At 39.0% G+C, this 13,400-nt stretch overlaps 1 protein-coding gene across 1 annotated transcript in view; it reads right to left on the minus strand.

Moving 5' to 3' along the window:
* LOC122810350 (carboxylesterase 5A-like) overlaps positions 1–13,400 on the minus strand; it is a 292,554-nt gene that overhangs the window by 71,658 nt on the left and 207,496 nt on the right. Inside the window, exon 9 of the mRNA XM_044081931.1 lies at positions 2,800–2,880. Coding sequence (XP_043937866.1) covers positions 2,800–2,880 — 81 coding nt within the window. The remainder of the gene's footprint in view (positions 1–2,799; positions 2,881–13,400) is intronic.

Genomic DNA, 13,400 nt, shown 5'->3' on the forward strand with positions numbered 1-13,400 from the left:
GCATGTGATACTTCCACAGATCCCCACTGGTGATGTGTACTGCATATTGCTGGTAGCATGTGATACTTCCACAGATCCCCACTGGTGAGGTGTACTGCATATTGCTGGTGGCATGTGATACTTCCACAGAGCCCCACTGGTGAGGTGTACTGCATATTGCTGGTGGCATGTGACACTTCCACAGAGCCCCACTGGTAAGCTGTACTGCATATTGCTGGTGGCATGTGATACTTTCACAGAGCCCCACTGGTGAGGTGTACTGCATATTGCTGGTGGCATGTGATACTTCCACAGAGCCCCACTGGTGAGGTGTACTGCTTTCTAATATATTACCCCTCTCTGTACTGCTACTTCTCTTTAGTACATGGACACATTCCTAAATCCTCCATGGGTATCAAGTAAAAGCAAATTGTTTTGCATCTGTGGCAAGAAAAAAAAAAATTTAAAACACATGAATAAGAAAGCAAAATACCCGCTGTGGTGGTGCTGCAGTAGTGTTGTCGCCTCACAGTAAGACGCTGTCCAGTTCGATTCTCAGCTAGAGCATCTTTTGCGTGGAGACATGCATGAATGGGCGTACCTTCGTTGAAAGTTGTGCATCAGGCCTGGCAAGCCGGTACGTAAAAATCAACTGCCAGTCATTAGTGGACCGGAGTTCCACTGTGGTGACCCCTAACCGGGAAAAGCCGAAAAACACAAACAATGAATAAGAAAGCAAAATGTCATTAGCACAAAGACACAATCTTCACAGGTAAATGGAAGGAGATAGTAGGGCTGAAATAATGCATTATATTATGTAATGCTTTCCAGATTATAATAAGACAGTGTAAAACATGAGCATCTTTCCTGCATTCTTTTTTCTAATTCTAGGTTTAAAATAAAAAATCTGAATTGTGACATTTTTGAGGCATCTCAGTATGCCAATTGCAGGCTGAAATCAGCTAAGAGCAGAGTCATGTTCCTCCATTCTGCAGCCTACTGTACCGTTATTTTTTACTAATAGCCTCTGTATAGGAGGTGTAGCATGTATTATGTTCCATTTTTCATCAGTAATGTGACCTACTTAATTAACTTAATTACTACCTACATTTCCTTGTATTTATTACTTTTTTTCATGTTTTCACTTATACATAAAGTACCACCTATTTTTGTGACCTGATTATCCCAGAACTGAATACTGGTACATTCTGTCACGCAACCTCCTTTTTGTCTTTCTAGATAAAATGCTACGCATGTTAAGCAAATAGCCAGGTATATTACACATTTCATGTCACAATTACATTTCCCTGGATATCCAATGGTTCTGTTGTATCCATTTATTTTAACATATAAACCATCATTAATATACTACAATATGCACATTTCCCACATTTGGTCATATATGCTTTCACTCTATGGTTTATATATGATGTTTTTTCTAATGTTGACTTAATAATTCTGCCCCTACTGTACACTGTGAGAAATGCATCAATAATTATTTTCTTAAATTCATCTAAAAGGACAGATTCCATGTCTTAATAACGTGCAACCTGATTTTATGTTTATCTGTTGAAAATGGTAGAACCTTATAAAGGGATTGATTAGTGGTTTTAATTCCCGCATTCTCCATGTTAGTGCATTTGAAAGCCTTTGTTAATCAAAACTGTTTCGAATTTTGTGTAGTTCTATCATTTTACCTGCTGTAGTAAATTGCTGGATAATCCCTTTCTATGATAATTTAAAAAGTAATCAGTCACCACGTAGAGTAGGCTGTTATCATGTACCACTCTGGAAATGTAGTGTATCTGGCTATGTGCTTAATATGCCTAGCATTTTTTGTGGGAAAGACAAAGTTGATTGCATGCAGGAATATATTAATACTGCCATGAAATTAAGAACAAGGACATAAACAATTCCCTTTGTAAATACAGCCTTATGTGTATTAATCTAAAAACTATGTATTTTTTTATTTTTGATAATGCCCTACAAGACAGGAGAGGTGGGCCTTGCGAAGTAAACCTGAAGTATAGTGAGCCTGTGTTTAAATGCAACTGTAAAACCAAGGATGAATGAATACATCAGTGTTTGACTCATTTGACTGTTCTGGCTCTAAGAATTGGTAAGCCATAAGTCTTTCCATATTTCTGTTTAAATTTGGGGGTTGGAAGTTTGGGGTAATAGCTGTACAATTTATTTTAATGCATATTCATTATTTTAACATACATTTTAGGAATTGCACTTTATACAAATCTTTTATATGAACCTTAGCAGGTGACCATGCAGTGAAGATAATGAGTTTGTATTGTTAGAAATACACAGCACCTTTATAAACGTTACTGATGCAAGTATTGTTGTAAGTATTCCTCCCTGCCCATGACACACATCCACTACTATTTCATGCCAGCCACATTATTACATTACACAGTCAGTGACAGCTAGCTCTGCTGTCTGTTCAGTTACCATTCTGACTGTTAGTATCATTTTCCCAATAGTCTAAGTTAAAGTGATTCTTGGCTGTACCTCCTAGTTCTGTAGCTGATGTCACTCACTGTTGTCTAAAATGTGTGTCCCTCCCCATAGAATAATCCAGCATTTTTTGTGGGATCACTGCTTGTGTAACAGGACCTGACTGTTACTGTCAGTGGTTACTATCAGTGAAGCTTTCTCCAGAATCTGACCACTCCATGTAGTACAAAAATAACACATACATCATGTTGTTGGTAACTGTTGAATAAGTTAGTAAAATCATTTTAACTGTGCATTCCTGAAAGTTAAAGAGTTATTTATTGATTCAAAGTGGTTCTTATTATACGCACTTACCATATTGCGGCAGATGATACCTACAACAGATTCTACAGTTGGTCGGTCTACTCCCTCTTGCCATCCTTTTGGCAGGAATGTCTGTAGGAAAGAGATATAAATCCATATCTGTAAAATCCATCTACTAATCCTTTCAGAGAGGCTCAAAGACATTTAAACAACCAGCAATCCAGCCTTTAGAACTTTAAAAATGGTATAAAGCATAACTGGACTTCAGTTAGTATAAAAATGCTTTAGTTGGGCTTTACTTTACCTATATGGCATCCACTCATGTCCAATTATAAATAAAGATGGTGACAGGTAACCAACAGGAGTAACAGACATGTGCAGCACTGCTGCATTTTCATTTGGAATAAGTATTGGGTAATGACCAGAACTAGGTGGAAGCCTGTTGATAGTACAGTAAATGATGGTGCCAGTGATGGGAGAATATTGTATAACTTCTACAATAGACAGGTATCTGCATTTGTCCCTGTTAAAATTGTGAGGAAAACTAAAGCATTAAGCAGAGTCTGGGAGTCTTTGTATTTATTAAGTCAAGTCCTATTATAAGCAAAAGTCTTTTAATAGAAAAGAAAAAACACTCTCCACAGGATTCAATAAAGCTCTGCGCAAAGCCTACACAAAGTTTACACATGTGCATGGTGGTGCACGGTGAGCAGCAGCTTGCACCACCGTTCAATGCATATCCATGCCGCACACTGAGTCTAAGTGAGGTTTCATGGCTGGCAACAGTGTTGATGGCTAGGAAACCATGTAAGCGAACATGGATAGCAATTCTGTTTAAAGCAGAGCATGTACAGTCTGCGGTTTTGCGCTGAATACCACAATGATCACCAGGGCTTCAAAGATAGCTCTCAATCTCTTAGTTCAACACATCTGTATAAAGGCTAACATAATGTGAGGACAAGTACCTAAAAACAGGGGCATAGTTGAAATAGATACCTCATAGTAATGTGGTAGAAGTACATGTTCAGAAGGATTTGAAGTATGACACTCAAACATACATCTTAACCTCTTAGAGAAAGAAATCTAGACAAAGCCATAAATAATGGGGGGACAAAGACCCAAAAATAGGGACAGATTTTTAATATTGCTCTTACAAACTTAGAAATTTTATAGAATAATAGATTTCACATTAGCATAAATTTTCTGAAGAGCATGGTGTTTGAAACTCAAATGTCTGTCATTATTTTCTGACTTCAATCTGCAATGACATGCCAATGATTTACCAGAAAACCAAAATATTATAAGGAAAAGATCAAAAACATGAGACAAAAATCTGGACATTTTGCAAAACTCAGGACAGTTAAGAGGTATGAACTCAGATGTATGTAATATTGAGTCACATTTGTCCTGAGATCAACCCAGTGATATTGCAAAAAGACACAAATTTGATAAGAAACACATCTGGACATCCTCTGAATATCTGGACAGCTGAGAGGTATGAATGAGAAGTATATGGTCCAAACACAGTACAGGACAGTGTATCTACAGGGCAGAGTATTGTGATATCCCATTCCTGACATTCTGTACTGAAACCGTATAAATGATCTGTAATGGTACATGGATGGCCATGAAAAATAAACACTTAGGGGAAGTGTGTGTATTGAATAGGGAGACACTGTAAGAATGAATACAGGGAAAGAGGACAGGTGAAAAAACCTAATGTACAGCAGATGAAGGCATGTCAATGGAAGATGGTTGTAGCAGCAACACCAATCACATATCTATATGGTACAGTAGGGACTGCACAGTGAAAATGTGTTTTATGTGACTGTCACACAATGTGACAATAACAATGGGGAGGATGTCAGTGCAAGATAAGCATCCTTACATGACTAATGCAGAGGACATCTTTCAGGGATCTGACATACAATTGGGGTAGGGTGCTTATTGTGATGCTCTGCAAATTGATATGTCTGAATATGAGTGTAATCTTAGCAGAGGTCTCCATCAAGTGGGGCACATGGAATGGCTCATGGAAAACATTAAAAGAACCAACCATGGGCACTAAATATCAGAATAATACCACTAGTAATCTCATGCCGCTGATATAACATATGTGATTCAGACTAACACGAGATGAGTCTGCACAAACAAATCTGAACAAGTATTATGATACATCCACACCCTATGAAAGTAACCACACACACTGTCCTGGCACTGTAACATCTGTTGGAGGTGTTAGGAAGAACACTGCTATACCTGTGTGCAACATTATGAGCAATGCAGGCTAGCTGACTGGTGTGCATGGCATATGTGTATATATATATATATATATATATATACGTATACGTATATGTATATATATATATATATATATATATATATATATAATGGCACAAGCCACACTATCACGAAATGCCATTAATGTTGTCAAACACCTATGTATGTAGTGTGTGCATCAGCAGAGCAAGTAGCACACATGCATCTGGTGTAACAACTTGATTGGTGCTTGGCACCATCAGGCAGTCATGCATATTCTACAAAAAGAATACCTAGGTATGGCCAATAAGCTGTGTGACAGCTCACTCTGACAAAGGTGGTACACTTCAGTTGCACATCACTGGAATATGTGTAGGTAAGCACATGAAGAAGGGTGCATTGCACTCAGTTATTGGTGTGATGAAGGCTGGGAACTATGAAGGTATGTGCTGATACTGTCTGTATTACACTAATATCACAGTTAAAGTCAATGATTGCCCACAGGCTGTAGGCCTTCAGGCAGCTATTTGACCAAAGGATGTTTATGACATCTGTGATGCCCATCACTTAAATAATGAACAGAAGAGGTCCTAGCAGACAGCCCTGATGTACGGACCTGATCACTGGACCTGAGATATAGGTCACTTCACACATGTCATTATAGTGAGATGCCATGTATGTGATACACTGGTCTACCCACTTGGTGATATAGCTGTTTATGGCCACATATGACAGTGTTAATTGAATACCTCAGTGTGGATTTGTGTCAAATGCCTTGACCTGGTCAGGTTTCACAAGATGATACTGTTGTCATCATGCATGCCCTTGATTACCTCTTTGAGGACATCTATCAGATGTAACAGACATGATTTAGCATTAATAACTCACACAGGTCTGTTGCACACAGCTGGAATATTACTAGTGTCCATTTAAAAAAGGTCCATGATGATATTTTGGTCCATCTGACAGTTGAGAAGTGTCAGGATATCTCTATACATGCATGCATTAGGTGCTGTCTCCCCAACTCAGATGGATGCATGTTGATACATACCCTTCTATGGGAACACAGCCGCCTGTGTGGAGGGTGTGTTGAAGTGTGTATTCAACCATATCAGGAAGCTGTATGTCCTGAGTAACCCCATAGGAGGTCTGTGATATTGTCACAGCCCACTGATTCGGTGTGACATGCCTGGATGAAGGTAAGACAGTGCATACTGCCTACCGTGATCTGGCCTAGGCTTTTGACACAATCCTCCATGCAAGTATCATTGAGAAACTGTCCCAGCTAGAGATTAATCCTTATGTCAGTAGATGAATAATCAATTGCAAAACCGACAGAACACATATTGTGAAAGCTGGTGAATCAACCTGTACCAGTAGAGCTGTCCCCACTGGCAAACCCCAGGGATCTGTGCTTGGCCCTTCACTGTTTGGACTCTATTTCTCGACAGTTCAGGCAAAAGTATATGGCCTTTGGCTTACCAAGTTTGCTGATTCTTGCATTTTGGAAGTAGTTTTTGAGTCTACCAATGATGAAAACATAGTACAGGAGGAAGTGACACAGACAAATCATTGGTGACAAAGGCACATAGTGCAGTAATGTGTTTTTTTATGTTGCTGGTCTGAAAAGTGGAATTCCATGTTACTCACAGCATTGATAACAGTCCTGCTGTGCTGAAACCCAGTGATGCAAGCACTGGGACCACATGTAGATAACAAGCTGAACATCAACCAGTAAGTATCCATAATGGTATTGAAAGCCTGTGTTGTACACATCATAAGTCACACAATCATATTCAGATCTTAGGATTATATGACAACACTCTACTCAAACATCATCAGAACACTAATAGAGTACAATGCTCTCTTTTACGGGTACCTCACCAGACACATTCAGCAGCTGGAGAGACCACAGGGCTTTTTCATCAAGAAAATAAAGGGCCTACAAACCATTTCATGATGTATGTAGACAGACTAAAAGCCATGTCACTGTAATCTGTCCCACACAGGATGAGGTGATATCTGCCTGGCCTTCCTGCCAGTCTCTGACCCTGTTGTGGTGGAAGTACTACATATTCACAGTTCTGATATAGCTGATGTCATTAGCAGTGTCTATTGAGGAGAACTGGGTAATAACAGCATCACACATGCTGCTGTAAAATGCTCTTTGTAATGTCAAGCAAGAGTACAGAAATACACCCACACACACACACACACACACACACACACACACACACACACAGTTGACTGCAGTGAAAACAGAATCCCTACCTATCTAAGTACACAGACTATAGAACACGGTACTTTATGCAGGTATCATGGCACAAGTCTGATTTTTACAAGAGTCCAGGTCAACTTATAGTAGATAACATCAGCAGGCCATGTGGGAGAGAAGTTGTTAGGAAGCCTGCATGAAATGGCTCGGTAGGCATGTGCAAGTATTAAAATACTGTCAATCCATAGCACTGGAGCAGTAACTGTAGGATACACACTTCTGCTGTTCTCTCAGGACACACACACACCCAGTTGACTGCAGTGAGAGCAGAACGCCTACCTATCTAAGTACAAAGACTACAGAACACAGTACTTTATGCAAGCGCCATGGCACAAGTGTCACTTTTACAAGAGTGCAGGTCAGCTTATAGTATATGACATCAGCAAGCTATGTGGGAGAGAATATGTTGAGAAGCCTGCATAGGATCATAGCTTCATAGGTTCATAGCAGAATACTAACCTAATTGCCCTAGGATATTTACAAGCTTAGCTGTGTAAAAACACAAGTACTTTTACTGAGCATAGTTAGATGATCATTGTTACCTGAGCAATTTTGTGAGCAGCACCAACTGGCCCAATCCATGAGGGATATAGATGCCACCCCAGAGGTGACTTTACAATCACCCAACAAGTTGTCAGCATTGAGCTTGAACATGGTCATTGAGGAGCACTTTTTCACATGCAGTAGGAGCTTATTACAGAGGTGTGTCAATCACTGGGTGATATATCTGTCTCCCTATTATGTTCTGTTTATGTCACACACTAGGCTGAGAAACCTGGAGGAAGTTATTCTTGTCCCATTTGATTTGCAAATGTTTAATATTTCCAATAGGGCAAGGTCTGATACTACTCTGTAGGCCAGCTATATGTCACCTCTCAGCAGCCTGCTTGATACTGAGTACAGTGATATGTCTTTCAGTCTTTCTATGTATGTCATGTGTGGAGGTGCTGGATTCTCCCAGTCACAAACCTCTGTGTTTTCTTAAATTGCTACAAGTGTCTGGTGAGATGCAGACCAAAGGGTGCATTTTACTCAATTAGTGGTCTGATAAGGGTAGAGTACAGCAGACCTATGACCTCCCTGTTCTTGGATGTGATGTCCATATGTATGAGGTACACAATGCAGAATGTGTCTCACCACTATGTATATATATATTGATGAAAGTGTAGATTGCTATAAACATGTTCCTAAGTCTCACAACACTGTGCCTGAGCTTAGAGGGGGTGCTATGTATATCATAATTAGCAGGGGTACTTCATTGCCAAAAGGGACAATGAGTTATTGTTTGTTTTAAGGTTCAGTGCTGGAGTTTGGCAGTATTCATTTGTCTGTGCCAGCCCTTCTGTAATATGTTACCATCACTGGGGCTCTCTATATGAGTGTGTCCAGCTAACAATCATCTGCAAATTTGGAAAACCACAGACCAACTACCATTTCCTGGGATTCAGAGAAGTAATTTCCAAACAGTTGAGGGCCCAGCTCAGATCCTTGGGGTATTTCACTGGTAACTGGGCTAGTGGTGGAGGTGCAGTTCCCAACTTTGAGAGTGTGTGTTCTGTTGTTGAGCCAGTTAGCTATCCATCTAGTAATGCATAGCTTAATTCCCAGATGGGAGATCTTTACTATGAGACATGAGTAGGGATAGTGTCAAAGGCTTTAGATAAATTGGCGTATGTGGTATGTCCTGTTATCCCTCATCCAGGTCTTTGGGGTCAGTATCAAAGAAGTCCACAGCATTTAATAAGCAAGATCTACCTCTGACAAAAACAAAATGGGTTGGGTCAGGTGTGTTGAAGTCTCCCATGTCCCTGTGGAAAAGATACATGCTGATTCTTTCCCTACCTTGCAGATAAGGCTTTTTAGGAGTATGGGTCAATAGTTGTGGTTCTGCATGTTACCAGATTGATGTACATTGCATATCACACAACATTTGATATTAGTTTTGGTAGTCGAGGTGATATATGTGTGGGAAAAGTACTGAGACATCAGGGTTGCAGTGCTTGTGGGGTGGAGACACATGACTGTATTGTAAATATGCAACATATTGTTAGACAGCACCTTTAGGTTGTTATGCTGCTACAAGTAATTTCATGTCATAGACAGGAAATGGACAATAAACAGCAGTAATACGTAATATTTACTTTTCTATAGAGTGATGAACAGCAGGTTTACACAATGGTTGGCAAGGTGTATACGCATGCAAGATACACACGTTTGTGCGTAGTTAAGCAGTGTGCAAACATGAGCCCCACTGCTAAAGTCTGGCAGTTATTTTATTTTATTTATTTTACATTTGTTTAACAGAAAGGTCCAGCTGGACACAGGTCCTTTTTCAGTGGAGGCTCTGGGAGAAAAACTCCAGAAATTAAAAGAAAATTACACATATGAAATACAAGTACAAATATAAATTAGAAATACATAAAGATGGAAGAAAGAAGCGGTAACTTTTTCAACATGTATGGGATAAATGATGGTAAAGTTACAGATTTAAACAGAAATCCACAAAACTATATAGGTAGATTACTTTGGTAGTAGACTGAAATACATAAAGAATGAAGCTTAATAGTTAGCATTTACATGAGCACTGAAGAAGGATGCATCAACCACAGTGAAATACAATTCAGAGATGCAGAAAACAGTTTACCTATAGGTGATTGTTGTTTGAATCAATGAGAGATTCCAATTTACATTATTTATTTATTTATTTATTTATTTATTTTCAGTTTGATTACCGGGGAAGTCCACTGGGCTCAGGGAGCCCATTTTCAGTGGAGGCCCGGGAGAAAAGTTCCAATTATTTCTAAGGATAGTAAACTAGTAGAGAGATTAAAGACGGTCTCTCTTGGAGTGTTGCAGAAACATTGTCAGGTGTCTTCTAAGTGTGACTTAAGGAGACTTTTAAATTGTGAAATAAAGCTGTTTGAGGTTATAAGGGTTGGAAGCTTATTCCATAATTTAGTAATGCAGTTAGAGAAGAGATAATTATCTTCATGATTGTTGGCTTTAGTAGTATCTAAAAGGTGTAGGTTATTGGAGCAGAGACATTGAAAACTAGTATATGGGTGTATAATATTTTGGAGAGCAGGAGTTTTATCAGGTTAGTGGAGAATTTTGTTTGCAAGGGTCAGTTGGTTAAAGTGTAAAAGCTGAGAAAGTTCAAGCCAATTCAGTTGTTTGAGATGTACAATGATGTCACCTATAGGAGGCACCATCTGCAAACTTTGCTATTTTATTATAGTAAGTTTCTAGTTTGATTAAGTCTGTTTTGTGGAGGTTGGTTAGTATTGGGGAGGTGTATATGGGCTATGGTAGCTTTTGTGTTTTTTGTTAGAAATGGCTTGTTTCTGTATAGAAGACCTAGCTTCTTGTGGACCTTCTTGATGGTTTGGGCTATGTGTATATGAAATTTTAGGTTATTGTGGATTTCTGCTCCAAGCAATTTAGTGTGTGTTATTATAATGATCATGGTTTTAATTTTGGACAAGATACTAAATGACTGTGAAGCTGAGTGAGATGTAGTTGGTCTAAAGAGAAGGAGTTTGGTTTTGTTGGGATTTAGAATGAGTTGGGAGTTAATGAGCTATGTTTTGACAGATAGGAAGGAATCTTGGGTTAAGGTGTGGAGGTCTTGTAGTGTGGGAGCTGCATATATTAGGGTAGAGTCGTCTGCATATTGAACTACAGAGGCATGAGGTGTGGAAGTGCTGAGCTGGTTGATAAATATAGAGAAAAGTAGAGGTCTAAGGATGTAGCCTTGTGGAACCCCTAAGAGAACTGGTAGCAGAGGGGAGAGTTCATTTTGCCACTGAACGGCTTGTAGACATCTGGTAAGGTAGCTTTGGAACCATGTAATGCTAGAGTTGTTAATGTTTAGGGTGGATAGAATGTTAACAAGTTTATTGTGGTCTGCCATATCAAAGGCTTTGGAAAGGTCTAATAATGTGATAAATACAGATTGTCTGTCATTTCTATATTGGTTAACAATATTAGTAAAGGACATTAGTGCAGTAGTGGTGCTATAAAATGGTCAGAAGCCATGTTGGGTGTGCGATAGTAGATTGTGTGCGAGAAGGTGGTTCATTAATTGAGCATGCACTACTCTTTCTAGTATTTTGGATAAGAGAGATAGGATGGCAATAAGATGATCATTTGTGAATTCTGTGGAATTACCTCCTTTGTGTATTGGCAGTATGTGGGAGGTTTTTCAAATACCAGGTACGTGGTTCTCTGATATTGACCTGTTGATGGGAATGGCTACGTGATAGGCTATAGCTTCAGTAGCAATTTTAAGAAAGTCAGCTGGGAGATTATCTGCAGCTAGTGTGGTTGGTTTCAGTTTTTTAAGTTTTTTATGCATTTAACAGATACTGGGTGTAAGCTAAACTGTGTGTTGTTATTCTGGGAGGTGGTGCGGAGTTGAGCGGGGAAAGATGTTGTTGTTGTTGTTGTTGTGTCTTTCGGCTTATCCCAGCAAGGGGTCGCCACAGTGGAAAGATGTAGGGTTGATAATGTTTTCTTGAGAGTTTGCCAGGGCTTGAATAGCTTCTGTAAAGTATTTATTGAATTGGGTTGCTATATTGTCAGTACTGTTGGTTGCTGTTGGGTTTAGGGTAGTTGATTTACCAGGATGAAGTATGTTGTTAATTGCAGTCCAAAAGTTTTGAGGCTGTTTTGTATGTTTAGTTTGAATATTATGGGAGTAGTTCATTTTATCTGATCTCACTATTTTTTTTACTTTGTTACATAGCTCAAGGAATTTTTGTCTTGCTAGTTGAGTTTTATTTTTGTGAAGCTGCTCCCATGCCTTGTCTCTAGCTTTTAGTAGGGATCTATGTTCTTTAGTTAGTCAGGGTGCATAACTGGATTTAATTCTGATAGTTCTAGGTGGTGTGTGGTAGTTTAGTATGTCAAAGAAGGTAGTGTTGAAGGTGCTTACTGCATCCACTAATGGTAGCTGTTTTAGTGAATCCCAGTTGCAACTATTTAGGGCAGAGATGAAACTGTTTGGAGGAATCCAAGAGTGCAAAAGGACCAGGACAAAGTCCAAAAATATATAGATAAGTAAAAAACAGACATCCACCCTGGCTGAGTGTAGAATCCAATTTAATTAAGAAATAAAAACTGGTAAGCACTTTCACGGCAGACCTGCTTCTTCAGACCATAACACAAAAATAAAATACAAGCAGAGTTTTCCTTTGCCTTAACAATTACTCTCAGGTTCAGCTGTTGCAAGTTTATAAGTGTTACTTTATGAGTTATTCTGTAGCCCAGTAGTTCTCTAAGCAAAGGAAAACTCTGCTTGTATTTTATTTTTGTGTCATGGTCTAAAGAAACAGGTCTGCCGCAAAAGCACTTACCAGTTTGTATTTCTTAATTAAGTTGGATTCTACACTCAGCCTTGGTGGATGTTTCTTTTTACTTATGAAACTGTTTGGGTTGAAGTTTTTCTTTTATCTGATTAGGTGATAGGTAGTCTGGATGGACTGGTGAGTGTATATTTGAAGAAGAAAATTTGGATGAAGCTCACTTGGGCTATCAGGAAGACTGCCTGTTTCAGATGCTAGGGAAGGCTTGATAACCAAAATCCAGTCAAGGCTTGACTGTCACTTAGAAGATTTGTCAGTTCTAGTAGGGGATGTGATTAGTTGGGTGAACTCATGGAGGTTTAAGTAGTCTGCTGGATTTTGTTAGGAGCAGTTAAGGCAATCAGTATTGACGTCACCTAGCAGGATTGTTTCTTGTGGTAGTTGTGTGGTGATCCAATGAATTAAATTTTCCATGGTGGGGATATTTCTGCCTGGTGGAATATAACCTCCTATGATGTTAATATGCTTTTTGGGGTTAATCTTTAATTTGGCAAATAAAACTTCAGAATTATCAAAGTCAGGGGTAGATATATCTAATTGGTCAAGTATTATGTGATTTTTGAAGAGAATTGCTACTCCCCCACAATTTCTTGTTAACCTGTCTTTACCCAGAATATTATTTCCAGGAGCTGTTATCTCATTGTTATTGTTGGGTTTTAGCCATGCTTCAGTTAATATTACTATGTCTGGGGTATTTAGAGATAGTATGGCATACAGGTCATGAACTTTATTTGCAAAACTCCTTACATTCA

This window comes from Protopterus annectens, chromosome 8.part1 (genome assembly GCF_019279795.1).
Source record: "Protopterus annectens isolate FY-2018-M chromosome 8.part1, PAN1.0, whole genome shotgun sequence".
In the NCBI taxonomy this organism is placed as follows: Eukaryota; Metazoa; Chordata; order Ceratodontiformes; family Protopteridae; genus Protopterus; species Protopterus annectens.